This window comes from Hippopotamus amphibius, chromosome 4 (genome assembly GCF_030028045.1).
Source record: "Hippopotamus amphibius kiboko isolate mHipAmp2 chromosome 4, mHipAmp2.hap2, whole genome shotgun sequence".
Classification (NCBI taxonomy): domain Eukaryota; kingdom Metazoa; phylum Chordata; class Mammalia; order Artiodactyla; family Hippopotamidae; genus Hippopotamus; species Hippopotamus amphibius.
In genome coordinates this window covers 26,137,430-26,162,374 of record NC_080189.1, presented here as the reverse complement: position 1 = coordinate 26,162,374, position 24,945 = coordinate 26,137,430, and the positions used below count along the sequence as shown (strand labels likewise).

The window sequence follows — 24,945 nt, the reverse complement described above, 5'->3', positions numbered from 1 at the left end:
AAGACCAGTATGAAAGTTTTCAGAATAGATATAAAAGTAATCATTATCAAAGAAAATTTCAGTCTCTTCCATGCTAGAAAGCAAAACTTAAGAATTTTTCTCTCTTTTAGGTTTGAAGAAATAACTCAATCCTGTAAGAAATGAGCTCTAATCTCTCCATTCCTTTAGATTAATGTCGTATGTTGGCTATAAATTGCAAGGAAACTAAAAATGCATACAACAGCAGAAGTTAGAGAAGGAAGGGACCCTCAGGGATGATAAGGTTGAAACTCCTTACTAGAGGTGAGAGAGGCTGTAAAACAGTCACTTGACGCAGAGCTGGGACACTACTTCTTTCTCAAGTATGCATACTGAAGATCTGTATCCAAGAAGATGGTATTAATTCAGATTCCATTAACTTGAAGTATATTATCATTTGACCTGGTCTTTATGTAGTTCAGTTTTATGCTCTCTCTTAAAAAATGAAACATATAAAGTATCATAGAAAATATGTTTAACCCATTTGAAAGAACTGTATTTAACGACTTTGTCACATTAATTAGTTTTGTATAACTAGATGTTGCTACTTACAAACCATGGAATCATAGGTCATGATCCAAAATGATCTTGAAAGGTCATCTGGTTTAGCCCTCTGTCTCCTAACCAGTGAAATCCTCTTCTATTCATTTTGCAGTAAAATCTGCTAATGAAAAGAGGTCAGTTGATACCTAGAAATATCTTGTGAGCAATTAGTCTTATTGTCATGATTGTTGATGTTTCTCTGGGTATAACAACACTGCGTTCTTAAACTAGTCTATAGTTCAGATTTTCTCCCAGATTTGATTATCCTGTCTCCTAATTAGTACCATTTAGAGGAGTCTTCCTATGGATGTGTCTGCTTTTACTCAATTTTATGCACAGAATTATGCCCTAACTTGTCTAAGTCATTGCTATATTTTTGTCTACTGTATTTAAAAACTGTGGTCGGTTTTTGTTTTATAAGTGATCAAGGCATTTTCATTTTTATCTGATAATTTCCTGGACCATCCTGTTAAATTATGTTGTACTCTATATGAATGACAAGTAGCATAAATCCGACGTGGAAAATATGTGTGTATTTACAAGATATAGCTATAATGAGATTAATTGGGTGTATGACTCGGGAACAGTTTTGCAATTTTATAACCATCCCTTATATGATTATAAATTTATTTTCCCCCAAACAGTTAAAATTTATGGGAAAAACTACCCTTCAGTCTTTTTGGAAACAGAGTTGCTGATAAGTAAATTCAGAAATATAGCACTGCATAATGCTTTGCAATCATCCTATTCCAGGAGCAGATCATGTAAATTGGACTGGACTGGTAGAGCTCATAAAAGGCCTTCAAGCCAAATAGGCAAAGAAAAAAAAAAAAGCTGCCAGGCCAGCTACTCATATTTGCTAAATGATTTTCACTTACTATTCTGCATATAAAGTTAACCCCATTATTTAGTCACCTGTCCTTCCTCCCGTGTGCATCTGAAAGAAGGCTCAGGAGGAAACTTGGAAGATAGGCTGACCTTCCACACCTATTAGGCAAATGGGTCCTGCTTTACAAAGTGAATTGGTACAATGACTGGGAAAAGAGAGACAGTGTAATGACTACAATAAGCTCGAAGTGAATAGGAATCTAAGGCTGTTAGTTATGTTTGTTTAATTGTGATCACTCGTCTTGAATTACAAAGTAAAGGCAGGAACTGTGCTTGCAGAGGGAGTAGGATTGGTGAGGAGAGTCAGTGGCTCTCTTGGATGATGATAAGGCAGAACCCTGCAGCATAGAGAAGCTGACCACATAGTATTCTGTGATTGTAAAGCTGTGTCTCTGAGCACCTAAAGACCTAGGGTGCAGGATGCCCTTTTCCCTTGAATTGACCTTCAATTCAGAAGCGTTTGTTCCGTGTCTGAATACACTACTTGGCATCTATATATCACTGTGTCACTTCCCTAGGATGGGACTTATTCTCATTAGTATTAGATTACGTCCATAGCCTTTCCCCTAACTGTCCCTCTAACACCTCCGGCCTTGTGATGATGTTCTACATCTTCACGGTCTAGTATTGCAGCCACTAGCCACGCGTGGCTACTGAGCACTTTCAGTGTGACTGATACGACCGAGGAACTGAAATTTTAATTTTAATTAATTTAAAATTGAATAGCCACCTGTGGCTATGGCTTGGAAACAGCATTGCTTTGGCAAAGTCACAAGCTACATTAGCGTTGACAATCTGAGAACATAAGAGGTGCCCACCTCTAGGGGGAGCTCGAGACCTTCGCGCATACCTCTGACTTCTCACCAAGGATAAAACCAATTCCTGGTCAGAGCCTCCCTACCCAATGAGATCAAGTGTTACTCAGGGTTGAGAATACAGATAAGAGCACTGAGCAGTGAATGTGGAGCAAAAAGATCACGGTGACTGCGTATATGTGTTAATATCCACGGAACCTGCATGATCAGGAGGCAATCGATGCCTGAGGCTCAGAAGGGAGAAGACTTGCTAGCTAGTGTCCCTGAGCCTCCTGAGGCACTCTTTCTATCTTTTCTTTCCTCTCACCTCTACTCTAGGACAAGAGTAAGATATTTAGAAGCCATATGCACTTAAAGATCATGGTGCTTCATCCATGTATCACTGTAAAGGAAAACAACATTAGAATAAACTGAACGTAAAGAGGGTTAGCAAAGTTTTTTTCAAAAATGGTGTTGCACTAAGCACAATGGTGCGTCTGTTTTAGATAACCAGGGACATCCCTGCCTCCATCCCGAGCACTTTTCTATTGTCCAATAGCTCCTGCCCTGTTTCGGCAAGACCTCTTGGTCTTTTGGGCAGGCAGCCCAAACCAACCCTCTAGAGTCCGTGAAATAAATGCTTTCCCTTATTCTGTCTCTCACTCCTTTTCCTCTCAGTGTGGATCTGCCTCTTTCCCCATTCTGAATTAAAAGCTAAAGACAACTTTGGGGGTAAGTAGAGAAGGACAACCCAGGGGCCATGGTTTATGTTATTCTTTTATGTTTGTGGTTCTTAAACTTGAGCCAGCACATCAGAATCACCTGGAGGGCTTGTTAAAATGCAGACTGCTGGGCCCCATTCCAGAATGTCAGACTTAGTAGGTCTGGGGTGGGGCCTGAGAATTTGCATTTCTAAGAAGTTTCCAGGTGATGCTTATGATGCTGGTCCAAGGACCATACTTGGGGAACAACTGCTTTAGTTCTCGCTTTAGAATTTAGGATCCAAACTCCCCCTGTAATGATAGGTTGTCTCAGCTTCTCTGCCAGCTCTGTCACGTGTCTGTGTATGTGTATATGTTCTCAGGGAACTCTTAGAGGAGCAGTTGTGGCTGAGGGCAAGATCCAGCTTTCCTGAATCCCCTAACGAAATGCAGCCTTTAAAATGATATTTTAATGGTGCCCAAGAAAGGGACCCAAATATCGCTTCTATTTTCTATTCTCTTTTCTTCTTCCCATGCTGCCATCTTTCATTAATCCTACTCTATGCTGGTGATCCTGTGGCTTTTCATTTCCTGAGCTGTAGTCCAGAGTCTGGGATATTGGCTAAAACAGAAACAAGCCAACCAGCCACGCCTGTAAGAGATAAGAAATCAGAAGCGCCTCCCATGACGTTGCCATTTTTTCCTGTGCCTATGGGAGAGGCAGAGCCTGGGATGGTGGTTGCTGGGCTGATATTGGTCTGCAGGACTGAACTTTCTTCTTTGGTAGAGAGGAGTTAAGGTTGAATTTGAGGTCTTAAGAGGTAAGGGAGAAAGGATATGAGGCTGCCTAAGACCATGTCCTAAACAGAGAATTAATGTTGGGAACCTGGTCATCACCTGCTCCAGTGGGGCACATCCGTGAATGGGCTGCTCATCAGTGTCCTCTGTGGGGCTTCCTCAAAGTACAGCAGCCTGGGCCTCACTCCCAGGGGGTCTGATTCAGTGGGTCTCATTTCATAAATGAGACACCTGAGAAGATTTATTTGTTATCACACCTACTAGCATAGTTGGATTTGAAATTCAGTTGCCTGAAACAATCAGTGCTGCTTCCACATCTGCCTCTCCTTACATTAGGTGACACTAATGATTCTCCCCCCAAAGAGAAAAATCGATCTTCATCCCCTCAGTTACAAATGGCAGCATTGCTGGGAGCTAACACTGCATGGGAAAAGGAATTTTATCCTTCTGACCCTAGTTAAAAAGCTGTAGAAATAGGAAGCATGTATCATGCTTACCTCTTCTATGAGAGCAGTCCACTTTTGTAAATAATCCGTATCTCTTAGGGCTCCAAAGACACACTTTATAAAAATCCAGATGTTCACAGACACTCTGCAATCAATTTCAACCTTGGATAATTGCACTCTGTCTATCCAAGGGCAGTTTCAACAGGATATGATATATTTTGTTTTCAGTTGCTATAAGTACCAATATCTCAAGAAGTGCTGTTATAATAACCCACTTTATCCCAGCTAGTGGCTGACTTCCAGGGAGCTTAAAACATTTTGTTATTAGTTTCTTATTAGTTATCAAAATTGAGGTCTTCTGAAGGAGATAGAAAGTCTTATTACTTCCATTTTACAGATAAAGCAGTAAAGGCCCAAAGGCTAAATGATTGTTTTGTAGCCTCACAGAATCTGGAGCCCTTGTGTTTCTGGGGTTAGGGGTCTAAGATCTAGAAATAAAAGCAAAAACAAAGTCCTGCTGTGTGAAATATTTGTCTTGTCATCTCCTAATCTAAAAGAGAGTAGAACTTTCTTTCTGGCAAGTCTGTCATAATTTATACTTGACTCACAGAATGACAAAACATTTTTCTATCTCCTCTCATTGTCTGCTTTTTTTAAAAAGTAGATTTAGGCATGAGATATTAAATATCACCTTTGTAAAATTGAACGTGTTTTTCTTTTGTCTCAAGAATCAGCTGTATTCAGAAAAATCTGTCCAGATTTGGAGCTTTGTGAAAGCATAGATGGGACTTAGAAACTCTGTGCTCTTCTGCAGACTTCATCTTTATTCTCTCCTGTCTTTGTGACACATGTGGCTGTGTATAAACACTGACAGTCCAGAGGAGGAAGAGGAAACCATCGGTTAAGTCCTCCTATTTGTCCCCAGAGCTCCCCATGCTTGCTTCTAACATAATACCCATCACCCCAGCACACCAGCTTGAAGTTACCTCTTTACTTGTCTGAGTTCCTGGAGGGCAGAAATTGTTTCCTTTGTCATTGTACCCCACATATGTAGAAGAGACCTTTGTACATATTAGTTATATGTGTCTGATCTATTCCGTTTGCCTCTCTAGAAATCCTACCTTTAATACTCTGTCCTGTGCCTGGTAGGCTAAGCCACATGGAAGCCATCCAGGCACTGCCTTGGGTTTAGCCAGTAGGAAGCATCTCTAGGAGATTTTGAAGGCAGGAGAGTGAGGCTGAGGTAGGTGGTCTTCTGTCTCCCTCTTTCCTGGGTTGCCATGGGTAGTTCTGTCCATCGTGATTAAAAAAAGCCATGTAACAATGTTCAAAAACATTTCATGACACTGTGTATAGAAATGACACACTTAAAAAATAAAAAGAGAACAAAACAAAACAAAACAAAAAAGGCAAACCGTTTAATGCTATCCTTTCCAGAAACCTGAAATTTATACTAGGTTGAATGTCAGGCAACTATTAAAGGTAATTGATATGGTTTGCTGTTAAAATACAGATTGAGACATTTAAATAAGTTCTAACATGTTCATATTTGCATTTCACAATGTTTGTTTTTATTTATCAGTAAATTATACACATGTATACCTGGAAGAGACCTGCTTCAGGCTGATATATGATTAGTCATCCTGAGCAGATAATTTTTAAATTGTTTTTGAGAAATACCTACAACCGCTCATAGTCACCAGTACCAGTCTCTGTGGTCAGGGTATACTTGCTAGAGTCATAGGAGACTTCTCTGCTGTCTAAGATGGTTTGGTTCCAGGTTACTTTGAGTTGACAAATTTTGAACCCTTGTTTCATCTTACTCAATGCCATGTTAAAAAACTGTATGATGTTAAATCTCAAAAGGCACCCACAAATCAGAGATTCTTAGAGATGAAATGTTGCCCAACTTTGAAACTCGGTAGGGATTTTTAGCTTTTTCTCTAACATCTATCATAGTTGAGACCACAGATGGTGTCTTTATTTCTCTGTGTTCTTTGCAGCCCTTGGCAGGATGACTGGCACATTGCAGGTATTCAGCCCATAATTGCTGGAATAATCTAAGGCATCATCTAGTTGCACCTTATGATTTAAAGCAAGAAATTTCTGCACATAATTTCTTAGAGATGGTCATATAGCTTCCATCCAAAACCTTTCTTCCTTGATAATTTGACCAAATTCAATCCTTCTTCTAAGGACAGCCCATGAATCTGAAGTCAGTTATTTTGCATTTGCTCTTTACTTAAGTCTTCTTTCAAACTTAACATGTGTAGTTCTTTTTTTTTTCTTCTTCAAAAAAATCCTACTCTATAATGATTTCAATTCATGTTTATTTAATTATGCTCCAATTTGTTACTATTTCTCTTCAACTGGCACCAAAATATAAACCTATACATTTGGTCTCATTAATATGGAATGTGACAAACTTGTCCTCTCATATTCTGAATACTATGCTTATTTTAGTGCTGAATGAGATTCCATTGCCTCCAAAAAGTGAGTTATTGCATTTTAGTCACCTAAGTGAAAAGACAACTGTTAGCATTTTTAAGAAAAGAAAGACAGTGGCATGCCAAACAGCACACCATTATCCAACAGGTCAGTGAGAAAAGAGGTCCTTTTCATGAGGGTTTTTGAGATCTGACTTCTCAGTAGAGCTTCTGCTGTTTAACTAGCCATCATCCTGGGTCACAAAGAGGCAAGGGTCTGGAAAAAACACATCATGAATACTTAAGTTTTTTTTTTTTAATTTGTGCAAAAATGCATTACATAGACCATTAAAAAGGACAATTTGATAACACGAGGCAGTAATGTGGACCAATAAGAGAGATGACATTTTTAGAATTCTTAAAGAATAATTAATAATTTCCATAAAGTGGTCTCACTATCTATTACTGTTATAGCCAATAGTCAAATTGAACAAATTTTGCATGCCATATTTACTCCCTAGAAACCCATGAATGATAAATTTTTTCTATTTAGTTTTCTACTCCTTGCTTGAGATACATGACTAAAACATTGGTGGGAGAATGACCCCTGTTATTCATGTGCATGTTTAAAATGCAATTCTACTGATTGAATGAGGAGTGCAGAGTAGAGTAAGATCAGAGGAAAGTCTTCTCTAGTTTGCCAGACAGAGAAGTACATGTTATTGGCCTTTGGATTTATTAAACAGAAAAAAGGTAAAGTTAATAAAGGTGTGTTGAAGACTTTTCATTTAGATCAAAGAAAAAGCCAAGATAGATTCTTCATATCATAGAGGAACCGTATATGGTCTTGGCCATTTGAAACTCTCTCCTGTAATTTCATGGTCAGTTAAAACCTTCATATACTTATAAGTAATTATATTATGGTACAAAGAACCTATAGAATTAAGGCTAAAAAATAGTAAAATTTGACAAGAAAAACTACCTGAAATGCACTGTGTATCATGGACCATTTATGGGAGAAATTTTCTCCAACTCATCCTTCCAATCCAGTGGTTCTCAAACTTACTGAGTACAAATACTCATTTAAAAACAGATTTTCAAGACCCATACCGTGAAATTCTAAATCCGTAGGCCTCTAGCAGGGCATCATAAACTACATGTTAAACCACATCCCAATAGACCCTGATGCAAGTGGTATTCAGGCCACTCTTGGAGACACTTTGGATTAAAACTATCCTTAAAGAATTTTCATTTTAGTTGGTTTCTGAAATAACTGTGTTCTACTTGACCATCAAAGTAAATTTCTGGGCTTAGTGGGTACTAGTCAAAGAAGAGAGGTGAGGCAAATTTATTTAAACAACTTGTATTTTAAACTAGTTTTAGTCTTACATATTTATAGATTGTTTTTAAAGGCCTGGCTCTTAAATGGTCCTTCTACGATGCTAAGCATGGTGAAATGGTAATATAAATTGTGGTAGACACACAAAGACTGAGCTCCCTGTTTGCTTCTTGCTTATCTTCTAAAGTGACTTGCCCACATATATTTATATAGGCTTTACATATTTAATTTAGAAAATTGTCACCATTTACTGATATACACTATACACTCTTTTTTGTTTTTGTTTTTGTATTTATATGCTTCATAATATGATGCCAGTCAGCTTAGTCTGTGGAGAGACCATACCATATTCATAGCATTTAAATTAAGTCCTAAAACTATATAATTTTAGAATATACTCTGAATATTTACTGCTAAATTTTCCATTAAAAAAAACTATCTGTAGTTTATGCAATAATAAATAAATCTTATGCAGCCATTAAAAAGTTCAAGAAATTTTTTTATCAGCATGTTGCTATATTAGTGACCTGTGCACAACCTCTCAACAAAATATCTCCATTAAATATTTCAGTTGCATAGTATGGCTGAATTTTGTCATTCCTGCATGTTCAAAGTGATTTTAAATATTTATTTAGCTTAATTCAGTATGAGTCATTTCCTCCTGGATTTTAGTGCTAACCTTGGAACATATAATGATTGAAAGAAGGAATCATTATTATGTATTAATGTTGAAAATTAAGTTAAAATATATTTTAACACACTTGTGAATTTCTAAAGCTGACAGCAAGGAATATACTAAGAAGACATTTTCTCTTCATTATTCATATTAAATATGCCACTTTTATATTCCTTAGGCAGAATGAGACCCATAAATATGGTAATTATATTTGAATACTATGCAGTCAATACACTCAGAAACTAAATATGTTGAAGCAGCCAAATTCTTCTCTTAGAGGTTACTAGTAGAGAGATACCTGCTCTGTGGGGGACAGCTGTCACTGTTAGTTAAAAATCCCTACTGTGTAAATTAGTATTTAGGTACTTTTGAAAAGTGAGGGTTTTGCTATGGTAGGCTATTATAGCTTCTTCATAACAATTAAGGCCAGTCACATTAATCCTCTGTGTTCTGGTTCACTGACCTACTCCATAAAGTCATTACGGATGATTGTGTCTGTCCAACAGCCCCGCCCCAGGGCCCCATTAAAGATCTATTTCAGATCTCAGATCCCTGCTGATAGAAGACACATGTTCTCAAACCCCAGTTACAATGCATGAATAGGTACAACAATTTTTGAATTTGAAGTTTCTATTTTACATAACACAAACTTGGTCTAGTTTTTGCTTCTTAAAAGTCATCACAAATGTTGAAGTGCGTGTGTCTTTGTGTGTGTGTCTTTGTGTGTGTGTGTGTGTTGGTTAGGGGGAAGTAGGGGAAAACTGGATGAGACTGAGACTATTACAACCTTAAAACACCTAAAAAACCTTTTTCTTAAGTTGCACACTGGACCCAGTATAGTGCAAATAAAGGTGCTTGTCAACTGACTATCCAAACACTTTTCTGCTCACCTCTGACCTAGAAGATTGGACCTGCCAGTAAAAATGCAGCAAGGTCTCTGCCAATTCTGCCTTTTTGCTTTGTCACTGTTTCCACTGTAATAGACTCCAAGACTGTAGACAACTTCTTCTAATGGCAAATGCTAAGGTTGTGGGCCCAGTAAATAGCCATTAGGTAATAACACTGGTCAAGACAGAAGGAGGATGGCTGGGCTCCGTTTGGCATAAGGGGTATTAGCCCAACATTGTGGATTGTACATTCCTATTCTTGGCTCAATTAGTGATGGGTGATTTGACATTGAACTTTAATAAGCTTCAGCTTTGGTCTTCCTGTATGTAAGATGTTATGATAATAATGTCTATATCTTAAGAAGGATATCGTGCACTGATTACTAAAGAAACCAGTTGTGCATGAAAGAAATGATCACAGCTTGCCATCCTAAAAATATAGGAACACATTTACAAATGATTTGAGTGAACTTCTGAATAAAGTTACCCTATATATAGCGATTATAAAACTAGGTTGATTTGTGTGAACTTACCAGTAAGTTGTAAATATATCCCTCAAGTGGTCTTTTCTTTTTCATTTTTTACTTCTTTCATAGTATTTGAAAATTTTCAAATGAGATATAACAGATCATAAACCGTGAAGAAAAAGGCCTGCATTCTGTGTCTGGTCTTATGATGTACACAGATAATTGTAAAAATTGCACATTAGAGGTAACTCAGAATAAAAATGAAAACTCTCAAGCAAATAAAAAAGTTAGCACTAACTTGAATTTATCCAAAGAATATCCCTCATCAAAATATATCCCCTAGAATTAGGAAGGATGTATAGCTGTCCTGGAACAGATCATGATACACGAATATCAGAAGCCAAGTCAAAGGATTCCAGGAACATGAATAGACTTGTGCCTGATATTCCTAGCTGATAGTGTTCTGACTCTCAGGTGACACATTCTGTCCAATACATAGCTCTGTACAAGCTCCACACCTAGGCACTATGTGATCTCCAGCAAGTTAGCTAATCAATCTTCTTCTCTGTTTCATCATCTACAAACAGGAGTAATGATAGTACCAAACCCACAAAGTTACTGCAAGATTTACTCCAGTGCAGCACTTAGAAAGCTGTCTGATATCAGAGTGTCATAATCTTACCGATTATAATTTTTATTAAATTATTGTAGTTGTTCTTATCATTAGGTGACATCATCTCCGAGCTTGTAAGCTCTTTGCATCTCCACACAAGAATTAAGATATGATTTTCACATCATTCTTACTGAAGAAATAAGCGAATGATTGAATGAATTAATGAATTTTTTAAAAGGCAAGCCCTTGAGAAGTAGGGAGCTTGTATACTAGCAGAAAACATAACGAAAGTAGTATACTCATGCAGCCCCTTAATATTTATTATAATCTCAGGCAATATCCCATATATTTACTTATTCTATGTTTCAGGCAGATAGGAGTATTTCTTAAGAAGGCAATTGACCTCAGACGAAAAGAGAGTTTTGATTGGGAGTAAAAAATAATTTTCCTGGGGTAGATTCTGAGGCACATCTTTCACTTTAAAATATCTCAGAAGCCAAGGAAACAGAAAGAGATTAAAGTTGATCCAAATACCCACAGGCCATTCCTGAGAAAACAACAACACTGTATCAACAACTACAACAATAATCAAGCAAAATATAAAATACTGCACAAGAACTGGGATAGGCCTCAGGAGGTAGATAAGTGCTATTGAGAGACTAGGAAGAAATAAAATCAGCTCAGGGATCAGCCTGGAAGAGGGAGTTTAGAGAAGAGAGAAGGATTTGGTGACATCAAGAGATGATCTGAGACCCTGCTGAAAATATCACAGAGGGAACAAATGCTCAAACTATTTCCTGTCTCCAAATTTATCCCAGGATTTCTAGAATTATTCCAATTAGTGATCCATGCAGCTTTAAAAATGCAAATCAAGGAGGCTGGGTGGGAAGAAATATTGGACATTCACACTTTAGTATGAATTATGTTTCCTTCCATTCATTCTTCTCACAGTCTCATCATCTCCATAAACTGCAACCATGCTTTCAGCTACTTAAGACAACCCCTGGAATCACCCTTTTCTCTCAACCACACCTATGCATCAGCAAATTAGTGAAATTTTCTATTAAAATAGAAAGTTTAACCAATTTTCATCACCTCCACTGCTTTTCTCAGCCCACTCCATGATCATGTCTACTCTGGATCATCCAAGAGTCTGTAACCAGTGTCTGTGTTTCTGTCGCTGCCTCCTTGAGGCTAATCTCATCTTATTACCAAATTTATAAAGATGCAGTTAAAATTAAGACCCGTATGCCACTCCTTTGCTCAAAACCCTGTGAGGGTCTCCCATCAGTCAAGGTAAAAGTTCCAGTTCTTTCAGTGATCTACAGGGCCCTTCAAGATCTTCTTCTCCATCCCACTCCTCGCCTTCAACTTACCTTGCTCTAAATATGCTCCTGTCTCAGGACTTGTCTCCTTCCTGTTCCCTCTGCCTTAGAATTCTCTTCCCCAAGATGCTGTATAAATCAATCCCTCCTTTTCTTCAGGCTTTTAATCAAATGTCATCTTTCCTAGCCACCCTACCTAAAATTTCAACCCTGTACTCTATAAATGTTACTTCTTAACTTATTTCCTATCCATTTTCTCTAATTTGTTTATTTTTCTCATCAGTATTTATTACTGTCTTACACATTCTATATTTCTACATTTATCTTATTATTTTTCTCACAGAAATATAAATGCCATGGGGACCAGGGTTGGTTTTGTTGTTGTTGTTTTTGTCCACTGTTATATTCTCAGCACCTAACAATATCTGCTACATAGCTGGTCCTCGGTAAATAGTTTCTAAATAAAGTGAATAATTAAACTATCTTAAATATATGTTTTATTACTTAAAATCCAGCTGTAGTAGCTTCCTTAGGGGCCTTTGATATGCCTATTTGATATCTGTGTGTGTTGAGGATGGGGACAACTTTGACATAGAAAACTAATGTGGGATTGAGGCACTGGAGCACAGTAGGGTATTAGTGGGTCCAAAAATGGAAAATGGAAAAGTGGATCTCTGAGTACCTAGAATGTATGAAGAAGCTGTTCTCGTCGACTTGATGACATCTTCAGGAGGTATGAAGAAATTCAAGAACATTATGAGAAAAAAAAAAAGAACAGAAAAGTCAAGTAAACCACGTCTCATCTATTTTATAATTTTGCTTCCTACACGTTGCTTCTTCTTCCTTCTTCCAGATTAGTAAAGATTCTCATTGAGCTCCAATGCTACTAGTATTCCATTCAGAAAATTGAAATGAGCAGTAGATGGGGCTTCATAAATTCTAGGATATGTGTGGGAAAGCAGAGCTCTATGCATCATACCTCTTCCCTTGCCAACTCTGGCCTTCTGACTGCAAAGACTTCACTCTTGCTTCTCTTGCCTGGAAGATGCCAGTGGTGGGATCTGAGAAAAGACTTTTTGGGGATGGATCAGGGTTAATAGCCAAGGACAACTAGAAGATATGCATGGATATGGGATAAATTATACATGGTTTGTCATCTTTGGGGACACTCTTGAAAAACTAATTTGCCCTTTTAGGGTAATATACTATGAAAAAAGGGAGAAGAAATACCTCCTAGAGATGACAATACCTCTGGGACCAAAGGAAGAAGTCACATTTTCACAGATTATTTGTGGGACTGCCAGATAGGGAACTGTGAGCTGAAGGCAGCTTCACATTTATTCACATTAATCCTCCATATCATCTTATTCAATCCAGCCTCTGAATTGCACACACAGTAAAGAGGAAAGATAGGAAAGAATAATTAAAACTGATTTCCATCTCAAAACCCTTCCTTTACTAACTTGGATTATCTTAATATAATTTTAGGCATGTATGTGTTTATTATTCAGATACTGCAAATGCAATGCTTGAAATTAGGAAAAAAAATACCAATAAAATATAACTTGGAAAAATTATCCAAAACCTGGAAATAGGCAAAAGATTAATGGTGAATTTTTTTTCAGTACAGTTCTACATTTGCATTTCTATCAACATGGTTATTTTATAGCTCTGTAGATACGTGTGTTAATTTGTCAATTTTTATCCAGTAGACAACTAATGTCTGTCCAATGGAAGAGATAACCTCTAAGTTTATGGTTTATTACACCTTAAGACACTAAACTGGCTTTCTATCTAATCCTCTGATTTATTCCAATATTTATATACATATATTAAGTATATTCTATATATCATTAACTTCTCAAATGCTCCTTGTACTAGTTTTAACATCTTACTGGTTCCCTAATTAATAATTGAATAAAATCCTTGACTTTTTCATTTTACCTCTTTATGAAAGTTGTATTTTTAACTCTTTCAGAATTGTACTTTTAACATTCTGATAGTTTTCATTAGCTCTCAAGAGCATCCTATGTTCTAGTGAACTTACCTAGTGAAACTTAGTTCGTTGACAGGCTAACTTCAAAATCTGATACATCACACTGATCATTTGCCTTTCCTGTTTTCTATAACCACATCACCCCTACCTCCCATTCCAAGTCATTACATGGCCAATTCTTAAGTTTTAATAAGTCCCAATCCATGCCTGGCCTTCATGATTTTGTAACAAGTTATTTGTCAAAGTTAGCTTTGCTAAAGCTATTTAATTAGGCAGTGCACAATTAGAAAAATAAATAATAGGTCAAATTTCTTTTTTCTATCCTTATCCTGAAAGTAGGCAAAATATAGTACAAGGCTTTACATTTATAATACACTAAGTTCAACGGAGAGAAAAATATTCTAAATGTTCCAATGAAGGGTTAAATTAAAATAGAAAATACTGGCATCCATAAGTCATAATATCATTAAAGTTTATGCTACAAAAAAAAATTTGTAAGGAAAAAACTGAAATAGAACAGTCATAGACAATATTTTTTTTAAACAATTGTTCTTCTTTTTGCTATTATAATATGACACTTTCCAAGAATGACAGCAAGTTTCTGAACATTCATAGACTTCATTTCTTCTTTTCTTCTAGCTATGGTCAGATGTTTCTTCATTATTCATATCTCCATTAGGGGAAACCATAATAAAAGCAAAAAGAAGCATTTCTAAAGATTATTTTGTATGATTAGAATATTCTGTCGTTTGGTATTATTTCCTATTCATCGTTTCACACAACCTTATTGTTATTTTTAGCAATTTTATTCTAAAAGATGGATAAAATACTGACATTAAAGGAAATTAAATAAATGAAATGAGAAAAATTGGTAAGGTTGCATAATAGAGTTTAAGAATGTCTTTTCTTCCACTGTTGACTGAATAAAGCATCAGTGTGGGCTAACATAATTTAGGAAATTGTTAGTATTCTTTCTCTACTGTCATAGGTAAATAATAGAGAATTTAGAGTCAAAGGGGAAGGAAATAAAATGACACAGACTTCTGTTCATAGTGGGATTTCCTGTAAAATGGTATTTAAGTTAATTTGAAAAACTACAATCCTGTTCATCTGAAATGCTAAATTTTCTGTAAAAATTTCTGATAAATACTAAAAATTAAGCTTAATCATTTAGTTTCATATTCCAGTGGTCATCCCTCAAATTTAAATTTATGATTAGTTTTCCTTAAAAATAAAATTAGTTTGTGCCAGATCAACCATCATGGATTTAGATGCTTTTAAATATTAGCTAGTATAAGCTAAAGTTTTTTTAAAAATTGGGGTCAGATTTGGTTGGCCCAAGGTCACACAATATATAGCTTATTTTCTACTAGGGACATTTGCTGAATGTTACCTTAGGCTACATTTTTAGCATTCCCTCTGGCATGCTGAGATTAGATGTGACATTTCTTGGCCAGAATAAAACACAAGGTCAATTTCTAAAGAATATGCTACTATATTTTTTCCATGCAACTCTACATTTGCTTATCTACAGTACACAGGCAGTTCGTTTTAAAGCGTGGGACTTACGAACCACTACTGGCACATGCTAAATCCTTCTCCTTACAGGGTGCCTCCCCACAATGTCCCAGCCTGTATAACTATCTCCTGAGCCCTCAGCAAAATCCCTGAGAAAATTCCCACAGTGGAGGTCAGAGTGCTGTAGCTCCTACTGTAAGAGGTTGAGCGAGTTTATCCTCCCACTGCTGGGGAAGGGTGATAGTCTATCAAGAAGAACATTTCCCACTGAGATAGTGTTATAAAGCATGATTGGCATATGTAAATCTATGAGAACTATTATTCAACTTAAATAAGATTTTGTAGGACACCAAATAAGTATCAATTATTTATGAAAGTACTTAGGAAAACAACCCATTAGTAAGTCTGTAATAGGCAGAATAATTTTGAAACTTCATGAATTTTACTTATTTTATTTTTCTTCCTAAAGCCTTGAAAGAAAAAAGTAATAATAATAATAAAAATCCACCGTTGGCCTGAGAGCCAGCTTTGCTCTTATAATCATCCTGTTGCATCCACTTACCCTGACTAGAGTCAATTAGTGAAGGAAAATATGAATATATACTTGAATTTCTCTCTGAATGAAATGCAAGGCTTATAAAATTTCAGCATTTTTCTCAACCAAGCATGTATATTTACTAGTTTTAAAAAAATCTTTAAAATGACTAATAATCTCTAATACAAAAAAAACTGTCAGTTTAAAAATTAAAATACAATAATAATTACTTTTCTTGGCATGGCTGTTGGTACTGAGCTACATGGCACAATAAAATAAATATGCAATTATGAGTTTATTTTGTTTTAAACGCGGCCTTATCTAGAAAGGCACACCTAGAGGTGGGTTTACCATCCTGATTACAGGATTGTATTTATCAGTAATTCAGATTATCTGAAAACTTGAAAACAATACGTTCTCTCTTGATTTAAATATTATCTACAAACAACAAATAACTATTAGGAGAAACTCAACAAGAGGCCAATAAGTATGCATTTCCTTCTGCATGCAGCTCTCTGGCTGGGTTGGTACCTAGGAAATGCTACTCTATGCTGAAGGAGGCTGAGCTATGCTACTTCAACTCTCTCTATTAAATAAAGTGACTGTCAATATCTGGTTGAAGCTACAGAGCACAGACAGCTCTTTATATCTATAAAGAGGGCAATGAGCCGTCCAAGCTAACTCAGCAGAGAGAACATTTACTAACAAAATGATTGTAGAGACCCATTGACTTGATGGATGTCTGGGATTGTGTAGAATAGAGGCACCCATGATGAAAATGGTAGCAGATTTGAAAGCCTTTAACAGGGTCCTCTTATCCATCCTGGCATGGTTTATTAGCATGACACAGGCTCCCTGTTTCTGCTCTCTTTAATGATACTCTTCTATGAACGAATGAATGTTTTCATTTGGAAAATAAGAAAGCATTGACATGTTATCTGAACTGTGGTTTCTTTAGTGATGCCAAGGGAATAAATATGCTAATTCTGTGCTTCGAAGAATGTGTTGGGTAAGGCCCATTACTTCACTGATTTCAGTGGATACCAGGCCCAGGTAAGAAAAACTTCATATTCCACACCTTGGAATATTTCATTATGCAAAAGTTTGACTTAGGAAATGGAGAATTTCAGTGACACTTGGATATACTTTTAGATGGTGGTTTTCAGATCGCATTCTCCCAAGTCAAGTGTAACTCATCACTTGTTAATTATGATACCTGAAGCAAGTGACCTCAAGCTACTGCTTGATTCTTCATGAAAGAAGCAGTTACTATGAAAAGCTACCACAGAAATCTTGAAATATTCACAAAATCTTACACAAATAACTCTTTTCCATATAGAAATAAAAGACAATCTTCTTCCAATACACGCAAATGTACAAAAACACATTCCTCGAGGAAATAGTATTTTCTTGGCACAACAGGGCTTTTAGAGCAGGAGTTAAATAACAGCAGAAGTGCCAACTGGAAAGAGTTTTCCCTGGCTTTAAAACTGGAACGAAACAACTCTCAACATTTGCAAAACATTCCTTTATTATTAGAAATAAATTATTTGTATAAAAAATTGCATGCGTCAACCATTGCATTTAGTTTTAGCACAACCCAGGGCTTCAATCCGGTCAGCCATTACAAGAAACAGACTCAATGTCTTATACAAGTTGAACAATGTGGGACAGGAACGGGAGTTCTCACAATCACAGAAAAATACTTACAAGAATAACATCAGACATGGTTTATTTCAACAGCATTTTTTTTTTCCACAAGCTAACATTAGTTTTCCTTTTGTGATTTTTTTTTTTAACTGCTCATGAGTAAGCAATACTTTAGCTTGACACTCATCAGTTGTATTGTATAAAACAGGTGTCTTCACTCCCTGTTATTGATACTTTTGGCTTTTGGCTACTTTTTGTTCCTTACAAGATTGACTATTGATTTGATTGATTGTAGTCTACAGAGATCTCCAGGAGTGAGTGTTGGTGGTGTCACGTTCATCGTTTAAGATCGCATACCACATTTCTTCCTATTGTGTCATTTCCCTGTTTCAGATTGAATGATTGCTATAGCTGATATATGTCGTCTTGGTAGAAGAAGCTGTTAAGACAAATTAAGACAAATTGTAGTACAGAGTAATAAATTAATTTGTTAAAAATGATTTTAAAATTCAAATCTTGCAGTGATTTTTTATGGTATGTGGTCTTTACAACATGTTACTTATTATTTTAAAGTGTAGTAGGAATACTACAATTTTGAAAATAAAAATGCAGCAGAATTTTTAATCTGTAAAACCCAGTCTCATTTATAGTGTAGACATTTAGCATAAAACTAAAAATGTCTGGTCTTTAATATATTTAGGTAAAACTCAATTTAAATGTGTATTTTGATTAACAGATACTTGCAATATAAAAATGAAAGAACAGATGAATTCTGTATCTTGCAAAATAAAAAGAGAATTTTTTTTTACAACCCACATTAAAGACCTCAATTCTTTGAGTTTGATTTGATGACCAAAAATGGGTTAGTCTTTATAATTAGTTCTGCTTTGAGAATGAATATATCTCCCATTTAAAAATAATACTTTTAGACTTTATATGTGAACAGAGTAAAATATCAATGTGTACTGCCAGCACATATTTATGGTCTAGTTTCATCCAAAGGATACAAATGGAGATGTTTAAAAAATAAAGACTCAAAGAAGGAAATGAATAATTGTCTGGTACCAACTTACCATGAAATAAAACTCATTATTGTAAGATTATTAGAAAGATATGAACAAGAAAACATTCTAAGCCAAATTTATATTCATACTTAAATTTCCAGAAATACAAGCCTAAATCCAAGTAATTCTTCTGTGTTTTTGAAAGATGTGATGGAATAAATCTCTGTTCTAAAATTCAAATGTGATGTCCTCTTTTTCAATGGAACTCTGGAATGAATAATCATAAGAAGAAAGAAGAAATACAAAACATGTATGTATTTCACTACATAAATCCAATTCAGGGTGAAATAGATTTTAGAGAATAATTTAGTTTTGAACATTGAATAAGGAAATTGTAAAGTTCCTTTAATGAAATAATTGGCATTTAGACTCATCCCACTGTAGTGGACATGAACACTAGTAATTGACCGACAAGTTCTTACCAGAGAACAGGATCCTACAAAGTCCACAATCACTAAAATTAATGCAGGTAACCCAGGAAGTGCTAGTTGTAAATGTTTTTGCTATTTTTTATTTCATTGAAAATTATGAGTTTCATGCCCCAAACAGGTGGGACCTATCTGCTTATCTTTCTATATTGCTCCCATTAGGTTATTATTGAGTCACAGTGGAAAGGAAGTAGATCTTAGACTTGGTTTTAACTTGCATTCTCTTCTCTACAAAATGATTGAAAAAAGGTCACTAAACCAGGTTACAGGGCCTCGGTTTCATCACTGCTCCACAGTCCACAACATTGGATTTTTGTGAAGATGGAGACAGGGTAGCTTTGTTGTCTTAGAGAATCCATATAGAAAGCTACTTTTCTATTTACCCTTCTAAAAGGTAGGGTGTCTGTTACATTTGATTTGCTATGAAGTGAAACAGTGATTTGATTTTTATGGTCTTTATTTTATTTTTTTAATTTTTAATTTCTAATTTATATAATGTTCTCATATGTCTAAATATTTTCTAGGAAAATAAAATCTGTACTTCGACTATGCTTTTGAAAGACTTTCATATGATCTTTGTAGACACGATGGAGAAAAATTATGTTAGAAAAACGACCCTTAAAAAGATGGTTCAGCTTCCTGCCCTATTCAGTATATTTAACAGTAACTAAAAATGTATGAAATGTCTATCAAATTTTTAGATAGCTAGAAAGAAAAAATATGGTTGTAACAGGGGAACAAGAGCCAAAAGACCTTGACAAAGATGATATTCAGATGGTAATCTTCAAGGATCATTCCAGCTTTAAGACTCTAAAGCTCTTTAGAAATTCATATTTCATTTTTTGAACTCTTAGACATAACCTTCAGGGAAAAACATGGTAGAATTCTATTGAGAACTAAGACTATAATTTACAAAAGAAAGTAATCTTATTTTTTCTGATTAGAAAAGGGATGTAAAGCTTTGGAAACATTTAGTTAACACTGAAATGATGATAAGGGGCAAAGTTTGTGAATGGCAGATATCTTGCAAGAATCTTCCCTTTTTTCTTGCAAGAAGAAAGAAAGATGGATGCTAAAACAATAGCATTTTTGAATTTTAAGTCATATCTTTTCTATTAATCGCAGACCAATCTAGATTTTGTGGGTTCACTTCCAGACCACTGCAATTAAGTGATTATCGCAATAAAGCAACTCACATGAAATTGTTTTGTTTCTCAGTGCATATAAAAGTTATATTAACACTATCCGATAGTCTGTTAAGTGTGTAATAGCATTATGTCTAAAAACACAATGTACATACCTCAATTAGACAAAAATACTTTATTGCTAAGAAACGCTATCATCTGACAATGCACAGTTGCCACAAACGCTCTTTTTTGAAAAAAATGAAGTATCTGAGAAATGCAATGGAGAGAAGCACAATAGAATGAGGTACGTCTGCCTATTTTCATGGCAGCAATTTTACCTTTATCCCAGAAGTGTTACAGAACAAAAGGGATCAGAGATGTACCTGTGAGCTAATGTAATACTTCCAATGATGAATATGCTTATATGAAAATCAGGTTTGAATACAGCAACAATGAACTTCCTGTGCACACCACACTGTGTTCATAAGCTAGAGAAAGCAGGTCTACCTCCAGCAGCAGCTGTTTTCATGAATTATGCATGAACAGAGCTTAAGGAATACCATGTTACAGCATTTGTTATTTGAGTACCATTGATAAAATTCATATATCAACTTTGTTTCTAACTCTCTTTCCACACTTTATGAAACAACACTTGACCTTTTTATGTGTGAAATGTAGTATTCTGCAAATTCAGTCATTAGCATGGACTCATCTGGTCTCCCTTCCAGCTTCACATTCCTTTTATTTATTCTGTGTACCATTAGAAGCTTTAAAACCTTAAACGTGATAAAAATTTCTGGCATTAAGTCATCTTTAAGATGAAATTTCTAACTTGGTGTACCCCCCAAAAAATAATAAATAAATAAATAAAATTAAAAAAAAAAAAGAAAAAAAAAGATGAAATTTCTAAGTATGAAGGACTTGTAGAACTCCATGGCTATGAAGGAAAAACATTGCATGTATATCATAAATACACAGTTAATTGGTCAGAAAAAAATCCCAACTGTAGAATAGTAGCCATAATTATCAAACTTCTCCATATATTAAAAAAAAGGGATGCTAAAACAATAGTTTTTGAATTTTGTCTTCTCTTTTCTATTACCCATAGACCAATCTGTATTTTCATACATTTACTTTTATACAGTGATTTATAGTTTACAAAACACTGTCCTGTATATCATTGTCACATCATTGTAGTAACAGTGATTTATCAAAAGTCTGGTAGCAGAAAGTATGAGAATGCAGCAACATGGGTACTGTTCCAGTGGATTAACTAGTCCTAGATTGATTGAGAATAAGCTCCACCGGTTTTGAAAGGAGGTATTTTAAATCTGAGGAGGCATGGTACTAGTTACAGGGAGTTGAATGGCAAAGCTTTTCCAATATTCAATTATACTTATAAAGACGTAAGACACACTTCTAGGAGAGAAATATTACATTTAAGCTCCTCAAGTTTTTGGTAGTTTTAGAGAGTTTGTGATTTTGGAAGACTTTTTACTCAATTCAAACCACTGGTATGTGTGGTAAAGGGAACAGGCACACAACTAGTCCATGGTAGCTAGTCTTGTAAGTGAACAAAGGTTAGCAACGGGTACCAGGAGTGGGATTGCAGAAGGATGTGTGAAAATTTCCTACAGTGTCTCTCCTGAATGTGTAAACTATAATCACTTTATCTGAGCCTAATTTATTCAACCCAAACCATTCCTGTAAAAGATGAATACTACAATAAAATCCCCAAAGTACAATTTAACCTTCTTTGAGGTCATAATTGACTTTATCTTGATTCACCTTAGCTTTCTTTTACCTTCCAAATGTGAGCATTCAAGTCCCCTAGAATATTATAGGCTTACCTGCCATATAGGCTCCACATTTGTAATCTTTCATTCTTATTTTCAGAGGAAATAGGGAAATGTACACATGCTATGACATTTCCATTTCTACATCAACAGAAAATAATAAAAGGAAACAAAATGTATGAGACCTATTTCTATGACATGGGATTAGTCTTTACCAATCCCCGAAATTTTCCCTTCAGAGGACCAATTTATTTTTTAAAGGGGTAGAAAAAGCTTATTAATTTTTCCTTACCACATTTCAGAGGATAACTGGTATTTATTTTATTGCACGTTTGGTTGTTTCCACTTGCAACCATATTATATAAAGTTTTCTGGATTGCTGCTAAAAACCAAGTGCAACTATAGACTCTGGTGAGTCATACTGAGAAATGCCAGTGTTCAAAGTATATCACTGGCCAACAGTAGTTTATTGGCATCCTACAATAGGTTTTAACTTCCTGCACTGATGCTTTCAAGGCAGAGAAGCACATAAAATTCTGCTCTGAAATCACAAGCATTCTACTCTGATGCCTTTGAGAGTAGTTACAGTACAACCTTTGCTAGAAGCCCCAATAGCTCCACTATTAGTCAGTTGCTTACCTGTAATCAGAGATGATTATAACAATTTGATACCAAAACCCATCCTTATTGTGGCTTCTCGTGCACTTTCTCAAGATTTCATGTTTGCAGAGGGGTGAATATGTGGGGAGTGTCTGTGAAATTTTTAAAAGGCTTCTTTCTCTACAAGCGACTAAATTTGATATTCATGAACTGAAGGTCATCTTCCTAGCAGACCTGGACAATCATTCCAAGAATTCTGATAGTAATTGAAGCCAGTAAGTTTAATTAATCAATACTTATCTTCTAGGGATAGTTCTGCATATGGGGCTTAGTGTAGACAGTGTTCATCTGGAACTCTTAATGCAGAGGAAGGTTTGTGAATCTAGTGAAGACTATAAGTTGTTATAATAATTAAATCAGATAAAGTCAACTCAGTCTTCCCTGTATTTCATGTCAAAAGTAGAGAAAAAAGGAGATACAGCCTCCTGGCAGAATCCAAGAGGAAGAGGGTATTTTTGCATAGGGCTTTATCCTTAGTTATTAAATACCCGTATTATATTTCCAAAAGACAGGAAGCCACTCTAATGCAAGGGCCTTAGCTTTTTTCTTTTTTCTTTTTGAACCATCTACAGAAACTTTTAATGTAAAGGTTTTATACATATATATATATATATATGTATATATAAATTGTTTTCCACTGTATTCAGCTTTCTGGTATTTTGCAATATATACCTTCAATCTATTTGCTACTCTTCCATAGATTCCAGGATGCACTTGAACAGCTCAGTTAAACTCTACTGGCTTAGTTTCGTACCAGTGTATTGTTATGTGCTTCTTCAGGGATGATTATAGAGAAGAAGAAGATAGGTGAGGAAAGGAAAAGTGGAGTGGTGGTTGTAGAAAGGGTACTATTTTCAGGGTCATGAGGCTTTCAGAGAAGAGCTCTAATTATCTTAATATATCCAAGAACGTAAATCAAGGGAAACCAAAGAAGGGGATCACTTTGGGGAAACAAATATAGATTATGAGTTAACATAACATATTGGCTAACCAGTTTTCTCACTTTCTTGAATACCTAGATAATATATCATTTATTTGTGTAAGATCTTTGGTAGCCCTCTCCATAAATACTAGTTAACTATTAATTCTGTGAAGTGACAAGTATTGAAATAACAAAGATTGTAGAGTAGTTCCTAAGCACTAAAGGAGAATTTTATAAATGGAGCCTAGTTCCAAGCTTCAAGCTCTGTAATGCTTCAGAAGAGAGACCTGAGCATCACACTTTGTAAGAGAGATTTTGTGTTTATGTTCATGCTCTGGAGAGGACCCACTCGCCTTGAAATTGTTTGGTTCTAACCAACTGGTTCTAACTGCTGTGATGGTCTCATGGTGTGCGAGTACCACCATGCCCCTGGAACCATGTAGCACAGTCCCCAAGACCAGTAAAAGAATGTTCAACGTACATCTATCAGGAAGTGCTCCCACTCTTGACCATCGGAAAGTCTACGGATGACTTACTGTTGGTTTCAAGACTCTCACAGAGTTCGCTTTTCACCTCGCCATTTGGTCTGTCATTTCCTTTTTGGATCAGTTTGCTTTGCATGGTGGCAGCTGTCACCACAGCCTTGAAGCTCCTCTTGCGTTTTTGAACATTCTGCTCTGGATGAAAAATTATAATATAAACCTTAGGCATGTAGAGCATGCCCAGTGACACCGAAGCACTTAAACTCATGGAGACAGTAAGTGTTGTTGTCTGGATGTACATCTGAGGAAGGAAAAAACAAAAAAGAATCAATGTTGGTAAGCCTGATAGAAGATAAAGCAAATAACATAGCCACTTTGTGAAATCATTCCAGCTTCTCTGCTAAAGGTGCATTAGAAGGTACTTATTAAAATTGCCCTTAATTATAGTCAAACATTCCTTTATCCCCACCTGCAAATGTGGGTAAAGTTGTACTGTTTATGAAGCCCAATGTTTTAAAACAAACAAAAAAAACAAACAAATAAGCTGATGGAGCTTAGTTTCCTTTTAAGGTTATAATTAAGGGTGTATAAGGAAGGCAGCAAAACCAGTCTAACAAAAGACGAACATTTTATGTCACACAAACCTTTTTCAGGAAGGTATCACAGGGTCAGATCTTATTCTTTCAACAATAAACTTAACCTAGAAGGTAAATTATATATAGTGAAGATAGAGTGGGGGTGAAATAGTCCCGGACATCACTATTGTACACCACTGCTTGAATGATGCTAGTGTTTGGCTCTTTACATAATTACTTAACTCCAGCTTCCAAACCTGATAAATCACAG

At 35.8% G+C, this 24,945-nt stretch overlaps 1 protein-coding gene across 1 annotated transcript in view; it reads right to left on the bottom strand.

Moving 5' to 3' along the window:
* Nucleotides 1–17,479: 17,479 nt before the first annotated feature.
* GRM8 (glutamate metabotropic receptor 8) overlaps nt 17,480–24,945 on the bottom strand; it is a 757,013-nt gene continuing 749,547 nt past the window's right edge. Inside the window, exons 9-10 of the mRNA XM_057733569.1 lie at nt 24,154–24,400; nt 17,480–18,059 (exon numbers count right to left, since the gene is read on the bottom strand). Of these exons, the coding sequence (XP_057589552.1) occupies nt 18,010–18,059; nt 24,154–24,400 (297 nt within the window). The 3' untranslated portion in view covers nt 17,480–18,009. The remainder of the gene's footprint in view (nt 18,060–24,153; nt 24,401–24,945) is intronic.